This window comes from Haliotis cracherodii, unplaced genomic scaffold, assembly GCF_022045235.1.
Source record: "Haliotis cracherodii isolate W230 unplaced genomic scaffold, xgHalCrac1.p SCAF_23, whole genome shotgun sequence".
NCBI lineage: Eukaryota > Metazoa > Mollusca > Gastropoda > Lepetellida > Haliotidae > Haliotis > Haliotis cracherodii.
The window spans coordinates 944,968-957,228 of record NW_027266279.1 but is presented as its reverse complement, the minus strand read 5'-3'; the positions used below and the strand labels follow the sequence as shown (position 1 = coordinate 957,228).

Here is a 12,261-nt window from a genome sequence, read left to right as displayed (position 1 = left end):
CTATAACGGACCAATGGCCCCTTTTCCTAACAAAGCATTAATTCTTTCATACTGCAAGGATACACCCAGTCCAGGATGAGCTTTCTGTCCGGTTTGCCCAGTTCGTCCTCCATATCCTGGTACGACGCGTAGAACTCTGAATGCAGAACCACACAGGAATAAAACATCTCTTGCCAGCATGGTAATCAACTAGAAGTACTCCATTCGCGAATGTCAAATTGTAAACAAGGAACATCTTTTGAAACAATGAGTCGCTTTTGAAGCGCAGTAATCTGGAACGCGACGTTAAACCTCCTGTCACCCCACTTCTGAAGCATTTACATCACACTTAATGTGAAATTAAAAATCATGTAATTCAGTCCACAATACCGTGTACGTGCTTATACAAAATTGAAATGTTTCAATGACAACAAAGGTGCGAGGTGTTTGAGTGATTGACATCAACTGCTTTCATGCAGTGCTAAAAAGGGGGCTTGAGCTGATAGAGAACGAAACATATTTACATGATCATATCTGTTGTATGAAGATTCACTACCGTAAAACTATACACTGAAAAACACGGCTATAACGAACTCAAAGGGATAAGTGATTTTAGTTCGCTATAACTGACGTTTGTTATAACCGACGTTTGTTATACGCATACATACAGAAAATGACAAGGACAAAAATTAATTTCTTTATAGCCGTCAATTCGTTATAAGCGTGTTCGTTATAAACGTAGTATTCTGTGTTATGAAACAATGAAACCAATCAGTTCAAACCCTCTTTACCTCACATTCAGTAAGCACACACAATCTTTAACCATGAAATCTCTAGCTGTAGTGTTTGTCTCTATTAAATTAAATATCAAATTTAAAAAAAAGAGGTTTTGTATCTTCAACGTCTTTAACGATCATCCAGTTTTTTAACGGACGTTATGTCAAGGTACTCCATATATACACTTTTCATTTTGAGAATGAATTAAACAACAACATTATGTGTGACTCAAATACGTTTTATACAAACACGTCGACTTATTCGATGTATCGACTCATCCGACCAAGGTCGAATTATGACGAAAACATAAGTTGCCTGGATTATGACGTCACATTTATCCTATAGGGGTACATCGACTGATTGAAATTCGAGGTACCAGCTATCCACCTATAGAGACAGCCTGGTTTATAAGATTATGTGCGTGAACTCTCTGCAGTGCCAACGTGACGTGCTCGTGTACCATTTTGCTGTGCCTTTTCCATACCTCGTCGACGGCCATTTATTTTAACTTTGACAGTGTCATATCTGTTCAAGGCTGGGATACCGTTTTGGACACCGCTGGTGCGGGGGGAACTGTTGCCGTTCATCTGTATCATATCCACCCGGGGTGGGGCGGAGTCGGCACCTGAGGGAACAAAACAGTTCAGATGTCATCACGTGCAGGCAATCGGGCCCCCTCCGTGCTCTTGTGCTTCAGCCTGCCCGACCAAAAGACGTTATAAGATATGGTACTTGTTGTTACCCTGCTTGTGCTCGGCATTGAGGGGCTAAAACAAGGACTTGTCGGCTCGGAGTCAGTATACTGTATACAAGTTCAAGCAGCCACACACACATGCACGTCGCTATGTAAGTGCAATAATGTTGAACGCGACGTTAAACTCCATTTACCTCATCTCGGTTAAGACACGGCCTCATTGAATGTAACAGTAATTTGAAACATATTTTGTGTCTGCTAAATTAAAAACTAAACTATCTTGCATTTTAACATTAAGAAGGCATATAAAGTGCAATAAGGGACTGTCATTCTCTTGTGTCCCTTGCCGCATCAGGATCCGCTGATCGTACTAGAGTAGTGTCCAGATTTTTTCTAGGTTTGTCAGCACCATATATCTGCTTTTCTAAAAGAGGTATTTTCTTAAATTATTAATTTATCTCAATAATAATTTGAAAGTCTAGAATTTAAAACAACCATGTCTAACCTATGACGTATTTTGGCCTTGGTCTGAGAGGAGGTCGGTATGAATCGCTGGAGTAAGGCGGAGATCCTCGATAAGCCCAGTCGGCGGGGACCTTCTCCCTTCCACACACTAGCACTGTGTAATCTTTCCGGTACTGACGAACAAGCTGACTTAGACTGCCTATCTATAACAATGACAATAAACGTACAATGATAACAATGATACAAACATGCTTAAGTTGCTGTGTGGAACATTCAGAATTGTTTGGGTTTATTTGTAACAATTTCAATTGACGAATTACCATCTAAAACAGGACCTACCTCTTTCCCCACTCTGTCATTATTGAAGGCGTACAAGGCACAGGCAGGTGGAAGTTCCAAGTTCACTGCATCGGTAATCTCTCCAGCCATCAAGTCTTCAAAATACCTGGACGGTTTGAGGAACACCTTGGTCCTTTTCTGCGTTGAATTACAAACCAACCAGACTACGAGAGGCTTCTTGTTGTCGGAATAGTGTTGGCCAACTGCCGGACTTCGCTCCTCGGGCGGCGGGTTCCGGACCAAGGGCGAATCATTATGCTTGACTTTCCCAATATGCCAATGTTTGGGACCAAGTTTCCCGTACACCGCTTCAAGCTGCCCCTTTCTCATTGCTGTGCTAGCTACAATGTACGTCCCATGAGACTTAAAGTCACTAATGTATCGTATTTGGGTTGTACTTGGCCAATGATACACAAAATTAGCACCCTTGTCTATTTGAAACTTTATCGTGAGCTCATTCAGCAAGGTTTCAAAATTTGGAAACCTTTTGGAACTCACTGATTCGATGACCGCAGGACTGCCTTGTTCTTTGAAATTGTAGAAATAAGCCCTCTTGCCCTGATGAGATCCTTGGAGTTCTTTTATATCGGTGTTGACAGAGCTCGCACCATCGGCGTCCTCATACCGCCGCATGCCCTTACCCCCCTTCCTGAGTGTGACGTCCCCCTCCGTCGTTGTTGGGTCATCATCTCCTTCACTCACTTGCTGTGAAGGTTCGCTCTGAAAAACATAAAAGAAGATGCAACTCTGGTTTTCCGTCTCTTTTTGGCGATATCCAGCAATGCCACAACGGAGTATACCACGAATCGGCTTCACATTTTCCCCCTGCGGGTATCGAGCCCTGTCAGGACACGGTTAACAGGACACCCAACCTGTCCCGCAACAAAACGATACGACCAATGTACATGAGCAATGGATTGGTCATCGTATTGGGTGGTACCTTTCAGATGAATCGAACATTGAAAACAACGAATAAGAAGATCGTGTAAGAACTAACATGGTGAGGTAAAATGGGATTTAACGTAGTTCAAGATTACTGCACTGCCAAAACTTAAAAAGCGTAGCAGTTACAGTCATTCACGTACATTTCACGTCGGTAACTAAGTAGAGTATGGTTTTACGCCGCTTTTAGCAATATTCCAGCAATATCACGGCGGGGGACACCGAAATGGGTTTCACACTTTGTACCTATGTGGGGAATCGAACCCTGGTCTTCGGCGTGACGAGCGAACGTTTATACCACTAGGCTACCCGGCCGCCCCTCAACTTAGTACAAGGGTACAAAGTACCAAAGCTTCTAAGCTCCTTGAAGCTACTTTGAGCTAGGCGTGGAGTTCGAGTCCTGATTCGCCACGACTATGAATATTGATTAGTTTACAATACACTGTTTGCACCATTGCTCGTAGTGTTCACCAAAATGGTCTTCTTACGCATTCAACTGAAACACTGCTCAAAGTGGCGCTCAACCAAACACCCGTATTTGCATGTTAGATTGAGCACGACCCCGGGCAGAAAGGGTTTCATTTCAGTCTGTTTTGGTATTCGATCCTATGTCATGTGTTGTTATCTGGCGATCGGTTTAGACCTATTCAATAACTGCTCTTGATATCAGAGTACGGATGACCTTCTGAAATGCGGCAGATATTTACTTCTCTGAAGCGATGTTATCGCAAATACACACATCCTCCGAGGATCAGATGCAGCTCTTCATCCTAAGACTCCGAGATAGAGATACGTGCATGATAAAGCGTTGGGTTTTTATCTAATTACATTTATAACAGATCCTATCTCGGCAAGTCATTGGGAACACTGTGGTTACTATAGTTACGAATTGTTGAACGTAGAAGACCCTTTTGACAAGTAAATAATGTCTTATCGATTCCAATGTAAAAGTATAGACGACAACTTACGTCTGTGTGGTTGAACAGATACATTGTATGGACATACAGACAAACCATTACATTATAGGTGCAGCAAATGAAACAATAGGTGGGTAAGTTTATAACTTATGGAAAATGAGCTTTTGGAATCAAGTTTAATGGAGCGGAAAGGACGAAGTTTTGAACACAAAATATTTATCCTGACACCATAGTAACCTTGTAAAAAGGATAGCTGATAAATTATTTGCATAAATAAAAGGAATATGACGTAGGGAAACGCTTGAACTAGTAGCTCCGGCATAGCCACATCGCTATCAAAGTGTTTGTTCGTGTCTCGGTGGACAGTTCGTTGTAAGACTGAACGCCTTCAACTGTGCAGAGACGTACATCAAATGGACACTGAATCCCTTGAATCATTCACGAGTCGATAGATGTCCAGATCTCCATGTCCCTGAGCTGGGAAAGACGTCTTGGCAACAGTTCTGCTCGATGACCATCAAAGAATACATGTTTTTATTTATAGCAGGATACAGTGGGTATGGAAAGTCGGGGTTCAGGTAGCAAGAGGAATTTTTGATGTCGCTATTTGTTGCTAATGAGAATGGTAACACAAACAATGATATGACGGATAGAGCAAAACAAGCACGAAGTAAATGAAGGCGAAAGAACATTGAAATGTCATTCTGTTTACGCATAGAGTTTATATTAACCTAAAATATAGTTTGTTTTTTTAATTTAGGGAATACTATCAACATAGGGCGTCTCACCCGAATGTATTTTATATAGCAAATATAGCTGGGTACAATGTGTGAAGCCAATTTCTGGTGTCCCCCGCCTTGATATTTCTTGAATATTGCTAAAAGCGGTGTAAAACCATAATCATTCACTCACTCAAATATAACAAATTACACCTAAATTTGCTACCTACATTTAGCATGTTCCTGTATTTGATAATTCAAAACAAAATGTTCTGCTTTTGTTAAAACGGTGAACAGTATTAGTCAAGAGTTTTTGAGCTGTTAATAAATACCGAAAAGCTAAAATTCTCCAGCTGTGGCGACGTTCTGTACTAACGGAGGCGTTTGTAGTATCCCCATTACTTTACTGTCCATCATTGCTCATACAAAGCGAGATCGGAAACATTAAGTTCATTCCTAGCTATATAGGTAATATTCCCCGCACAATAGATTACGTGAACAACAACGAAGAGTTAAGTAATGGAATCATGGATTTGTGCAGTCCATTTGTGAAGGTGGGAATTTAGGGGGATCAAATCATGTATAAACCTGCAGTTGAGTTTGCCTGGTACCTGACAGTGGAGTTAACGAATGTTAGATTACTATTTCGAATTTACCATAGGCATCACACATGGTACTGCCACGGAAAATAAGCTTTACCATCGTCGCAAGGGCATAGAAGGAACTATTGAGTCAGAGTGTTAAGCTTTGTTTTGGAAGCATTTCGTTGAATTTGTCAAGCCGAGAACTTCAGTGCATTAGAGGTATCCGCTCGTATCTCTGCCACAATGAAATAGAAACAATCCAAACACAAGGAGGGATATTAATCCCTGACCCTAAACTTTCGCATCACTGCATGGGGGATGGCTCCAGGAATTCGGGAATCACTATTGGGCATACAGATCAGACGTTGTCAAGCCGTGTGTCTAAATCTTGGAAGGTTCAATGAGGTATTGGACATTAAATTGATTATCCAATGTTCTCTGGTTGAAATATAATTATTGTAACACTAATGGACGAACTACATTAGGAATGTAATTTGGAAATTAGTTTAAGAATGGTATTGTTGGGAAACACATTCAGATAATATCTGAGAAAATGTTAGTAATAGAGTCCTAGTGCAGTCTTCTTGGACGTCATGATCTTCATGACAGTTTCAGAGTGTGTGGGAGAGAAGCAGAAACATTCACGAATAAAAAGAACTTCAGGACATGTTTTCATGTGTTACTACAAGCAGGAGAGTTAATAGGATTCAACTTTTTGGCAATATTTACACAATTAATCATTTGTTTTATGCTGAGCCTTAAAGTTTACTCTCCATAAGTTCTTTGAGCCCACATTTACTTTGTGTTCTTCTCCTTGCTCACCGTACAATCAGGCCCTTTGTGTCGACAAATTACATAGACATAGCTAGTAAGGGAAATCCAACAAAACTTGATGAATTTGAAAGGTACGTTTTTGCAGTGAAATGTCAATATGTTTGCAATTCTGTCAGTACAGTCGACCTTTTACATTTGTCAATTAGTCTGTAATGTGAACAGAGAGGTTCCACAAGCACAAACTACCTAATTTAATCTCTTAGTTAAGTGAAGTGTCCATTAATGAGTGACTTCTGAAAAAGTTATGGCCTGATGAGATTCGTACGTGGTACGAGTTGAAAGCGCTAGCCTATTAAAACTGTGTTCAATCTTACTCCACTTATTTAATTATTACTATATTGTGCCTGAGAGTTAGCTTTTTATATATATGTTAATGTGAAAAATTGATATTTGTATATACATGAAAAGTCCCATTTAAAAGTCAATCCATTTACCAGTCTCCCACGCATTTCATAACAGTAAAATACAAATTAACATCCTTACCGCAGGATCGCTCATTGTTAAGAATGTGCCTGTTAGAACTCTTCTTTATGAACCCACTACAATGCGTTCCGCTTGGACTATAAAACATCTTCCCGTACAGCATTCCGCGTCAGTTTACCCAAACAAAGCAGTGGATTCCATTAAACATTAACTGCTGTTTAATATCATGGAGATGGAATTTAGTTCACCAAGGCAACGTGTAAACAAACCTCCGAGCTTGAGTACGAGTCCTCTTCTGACGAGGAATCGACCGATCCAGAATCCCCTGTTGTGTCATCCTCTTCTTCATCTGTTGTGCCATCACTGGAGCGAGACGGGATTCTCTCTCGCCTTTTGTTATGTTCACTGTTGTACACTGAACGTACTTTGTTTACGTAACTGGATCCCTTTTCATGTTTACTTGGCTTGGCAGAAGTTCCATTGTTTCTCTGCCCATTTCTGGAGCCTTTCGTGGATCGCCTGGACTCTCTCGAAGAAAGTGCCACATAGCGAGTGGGGTCTATCGGCTTTTGGGCTTTTTTGGTAAATGTCTTGCCCCTTCTTTTTGAAGAATCCTTCAAACGAATGTCTCTTGGAGCACGATTGTCTCTGTTTCCGGAATGACTAGATGACCTTTGGCGAGATTCGTGACGACGACCTGAAAGTTCTCGTTTACCGCTGCGTTTACGTCTGTCATTACGATCAGGTGTCTGATCAGAATCTATTGACACATCGCTGTCCGTTGGACGCGATCTGCCCCTTCTGGTTTTATTGACAAGGGGACGGGATTTATGCTTCCGGTCCCTTCTGTAATCTCTTGGCGGCTTATTGTACACACGTTTAGGTCTTTCCTCCGGCGTATCCGGTTCCGACCTTTCTGAAGCCTCTCTTATTGCCTCCTCCCGTGGAGGTATATAGACATACTGTCGCTTCCTAGTTCTAACATGGCGCCTTCTGTGAGCTTTGGTGCCAGGATAAGGTTCCGAATAGGGCAAAGAAATGTCACTATGTGCCAGCGACCCTTCCCGGGAAATGATGGGAACGGATCTGTTGCCATCTGAATCCGATCCTCGTCCTCTGTACTGCTTGTAATCCCTTAAGTACATGTACGGCACAGGCTCCGAATAGGTCCGTTGACCTTTTAAAGGGTCAAGGTCAAGGGCACGACCTTTGCCTTCCCAAGGAGCCTTGACAGCATCGTTATATTCACTAACAGGCATGGCAACACTTCCTGATCGTGTAGAGGAAGTCGGGCCATAGGTCGCTGGGTTACTGGTCGAATTCACTCGACCTTCCAAATCAGGAAACTCGGCGAGATATCCTCTATCCAACTTCACAAAGTCATTGTACCGAAAGCCATTCAGCGGTTGGTCAGCATTTTTAGGATCTACCAATCGCAATGGTACTTTACCGTTCGCGTCTCTCGGAGTAACAGTTTCAGTTTTCGGGGGCTCGTTGTATTCCTCAAAGAAACTAAAATCTCCTTTCTTTGGCTCAAACGTTTTCGGTGGCTTGTAGACTGGCACATTTGCAGGTGTGGGAGGTTTTTCTGGCTGTGGATTTTGCTCGTCGAAGAGCAATAAAGCCTTCCACAATTCCATAGTGGAATTCTCCTAGAAATATGTCAGTCCGCCATCTTGAATTTTACACTCATTGTCAATGTGGACTGGCTTCAAGGGCCGTGATAAACACACGTAACGCGGACCATGATCTGACCATGGTCAGGACATCCTTGGTATCAACCCACTTTTGACCGCAACTGAAGGAAAGTATCCTCTCTACCTCCACAACTACATACATCCAAGATCGCCAGACGAGGCCGTGAACTGTCAGAATAGTATATTTCCAAGGGCGGCATTTTTCGCAAGCACCCGAAGCAAACAAAACACAATACCGACTTTTATTCGCCTCACAAAGACAGGTTTTACAATGTTATTGAAAGGACAGTGCATTGAATAGACCATCATCATAATGTAAACATTTCGACATTATTCGGCAGGGACTTGTAAAATCCAGTACAGTACCAGCCAGAAACAAGTGGTGGTTGTCAGCAGACATGGCTAGAAGAAATATATAGTTTTATTCCTCCATTGGGGAGTTGCAATGTGTGTGTGTGTGTGTGTGTGTGGGGGGGGGGGGGGGGGGGGGGAGAGACTGGGGGGGGGGGGGGGGGGAATCTGTCCCAGTAAAATGTTGGAAAAGATAAGTATGACTCAGACACACAAAATTGTCTGCCGCAAACAAATCATTTTTGTAAGGTGTTTTCTTATAATACTATTCAGGCTCAGTTTCAATTTAAAATATATATCTGGCTTTGCAGCAGTTGTCTTCATACAAAATCCTTGTGGCCTCTTACGACAAGCATGGGTTGCTTAACGGCAATTCTAACCCGGATCTTCACGGGTAGATATATGAAAGACTGACACCACGTCTTTCATTGAAGCATTTATATATGCGCAGTACTGTACAGGGACGCTCCTCCTTCAACGGCTTTCAGACTCAACCAATAAAAACTTGACTCCCTCACCCTACATTGATCAACGCCAAATCTCACTTCTCTCTAGCGTCCGCTGAATACGGATATGATTGATGATTTCAATGCCGGGAGATTACATGTTCAACAAACTCGCGCCTCAATTGCTATCTGAGCATGTATTTGTATGAACACAGGGTGTTGATCTATTCTGGAGGCCGCGTTTCTAAGGCGGTGGACATCAATGGGTGGAGGTGTGTTTGTGGTTGCTAACCACGCTTTTCGCCTGGGGAAAGGGGTGATTCAGGGCGAGCTCATCCGCGGCCTACTATTATGTAACTCGTTGTCAATCACAGGTTATTCAGGCAAACAAAATCCGATTTTGTTAGATTGAAATGATTTAATGACACGGGTGTATTGTATTTTGCATGTGTAGAGATTGTCGATTTTCTCCTAATGTACAGTTAGAATAGACTCATGCTTGGGTTCTGTTACTCGTGTAAAAGCCTTAATGTAAAGTTGGAATAGCGTATTGTTTGCTTCTGGTAACATGGTAACTTTAATCTTCAGGTTGTCCGTTGAATTAATCACCTGAATTCCTAAAGTGAAAATCAATCAAAAAAGCTGTTATTTCAGTTAAACCTTTCATACATCTGAAATTTACATTTGTTGTCATAATTATTACATAGCTTATTTAAATTTGTTTAAGCAATTTTTTAAATTTTGTACTTATTTTATTTTAAGTAAATTCTTTGTCAAGAAAAAGAGTGTTTTATAAATAACGTTTACACAAATACATAGCATGTTAGTATCTTCATATACGCTAGGAGAAACACAAAAGATAATATTTTAAATGGTAACTATGTTTATGAACATGTGTAGAAAAAACTACCTGATTTGAATAAACCTCAAGGCAAGCAGGAGTAGACTACAAATCTCTCGTAAATGCGAGAGTGAGGCGACAATTATAACAGTGAGTGAGAATGTTTTTACGCCGCTTTTAGCAATATTCCAGCAATATCACGGCGAGGGACACCAGAAATGGGCTTCACACATTGTGTCCATGTGGGGAATCGAACCCGGGTCTTCAGCGTGACGAGCGACCCTTTAACCACTAGGCTACCCCACCGCCCCTCCATTATAACAGAACATCGTACCTCGATGTGACAATCTGACCACAATCGACCCTACGTCCCAAATGACTGAACTAGATTGCTAGACCAAAACTCGACTATCCGAACCCACAGGTAAATATAAACATATTTTCATGACATGTCAAGATGAGAATGTGCAGGAACTTTGTTCTTTTTATTAAATAGCGTTACAGAAAACGTCTTCTTCAAGTTCATGTGTATGATTAAAAGATTTAAGGAGTCCAGATTCAGACACAAATCTATGCCGACCTCTGTGTACTCCGAATATTAGCGTGTGAGTCACAATGAGATCGGAACCTACAGGTCTTTCTGTCAGACCACAAATATGCCGGACGTTCGTTAAAGCTGTGTTAGTTAATTCATTGTGGAGCATTTGTACAGGGGCACACACATTGACCGCTTGTAGATTGTTACCGTATTTAAATATTCTTCAATGATATTATTGTAAGCAATGGGCTCTTGTTTCTCTCCAAGGCATAAATCAACTACATAACAGCACACTCCCTTCTCGTACCTTGTCATAACATCCAAAGCGTTCAAAAGCCGAAATTTCAATTAACGGTGAAGGAAATTGGTTCAATTAACTCTCTTCTCACAAAGTATATACATGTAATATTCATCAGTTGTCTTGTAATGGAGACGTGTCTTTGTCACGGAAGAGTTCGTGAGACATTTCCGCTCTGCGCCCGTGTCATTTCCGGTTACCGTGTTCCTTTTGCTCAATATGTGTATGTCGCGTAGAATAGAAAGTATAGAAAATAGCAGCTGCACGACTTTTGTTCATGAAATATTCACTTCTAAAGGGGAGCAATACAAAAGGTTAAAGGTAATACAAAAATACACAAAACTTGACAAAATCCCCTGGCTCCGTCTTACTGAGTGCAGTAAAGGTTATCCGTGTACATGCTGTTGTTTATCACAGAGGTAGGGACAAGGATTTTCAGTAAATAAACGCGACAACGTCTGTCTATCTGAGTACATGTACGATTTCGACTATATCCAAAGTGCTCAAACAACCCATCCAGGAGAAATCCAAAGATACTTTACAATCAATCAAGAAATGTTTATTTTTTAGTGGTCAACTGACCCACACTCCGTAGAGACATAATAGTACAATTTTGTAGTGCATTTCAACTTTGGTTAAAGGGTTTAGCTCAATCAATCCTAACGTTTTCAAACATGCGTGAATATTGTTCTCCTTTTGTTAGCTGTTAGTTCCATTAAAGGTTCCCTGGCACTAACTAAGTTCACGTTTACAACAAAAGAATCCTTTATTTGTAAGTGAAAATCGAAGTATACAACGATGACAAATCATTTTCACAGTTATGCAGCAAAATATCATCACCTTTAGGTTATATTCGTTTTGAAAAGATTATAACAATGTGAATATTGATATTATTAATGATAATACATCTTGTATTCTTTGGCCTCAGGCGAGATGGTATCTGTATTGACAATAAATGAACTGTGTTGACAATAAATGAACAGTCTTCGTTGTTATATTGATCGAGATAATGGTTTTCTTCAATATTTACCATAGGGTGTCCTATGGTACTTGTCAGTAGTCCCTGCCAACAAAACCCCGTCACACTTCAATTGGTTAAGAGCAATGATCATTACCTTCTCAAAGCCCTTGTGATAATGTTTTATGTGATTATTTGTATACACTTTTTCATCTTTGAAACTTAGAGTCGAATAATAGTTTTAAACTCACAATAGTCTTTTTTTCATAACATACGGCCATGAGAAGTCAATATTATCCCCCATCACCTTCGGACAGACTTATTCCTCTGGATAACACCGAGTATTTGATATTCTGGTGTATGTGTGTGTGTGTGTGTGTGTGTGTGTGTGTGTGTGTGTGTGTGTATGTGTGTGTGTGTGTGTGTGTGTGAGAGAGAGAGAGAGAGAGAGAGAGAGAG

The 12,261-nt window shown here is 41.0% G+C and overlaps 1 protein-coding gene across 6 annotated transcripts in view; it reads right to left on the bottom strand.

Annotated features, from left to right (window-relative positions):
• Positions 1-12,261, bottom strand: part of LOC139471618 (echinoderm microtubule-associated protein-like CG42247) — a 95,947-nt gene that overhangs the window by 19,162 nt on the left and 64,524 nt on the right. For 3 of the 6 annotated variants that reach the window (XM_071254001.1, XM_071254003.1, XM_071254002.1), the window contains exons 1-5: positions 6,943-8,526; positions 2,255-2,974; positions 1,956-2,118; positions 1,217-1,381; positions 64-136 (exon numbers count right to left, since the gene is read on the bottom strand). In XM_071254001.1, the coding sequence (XP_071110102.1) occupies positions 64-136; positions 1,217-1,381; positions 1,956-2,118; positions 2,255-2,974; positions 6,943-8,313 (2,492 nt within the window). In that variant the 5' untranslated portion in view covers positions 8,314-8,526. Of the gene's footprint in view, positions 1-63; positions 137-1,216; positions 1,382-1,955; positions 2,119-2,254; positions 2,975-6,942; positions 8,527-12,261 lie in introns of those variants that run through there. The other 3 variants (XM_071254006.1, XM_071254005.1, XM_071254004.1) reach the window with 2 other exon arrangements.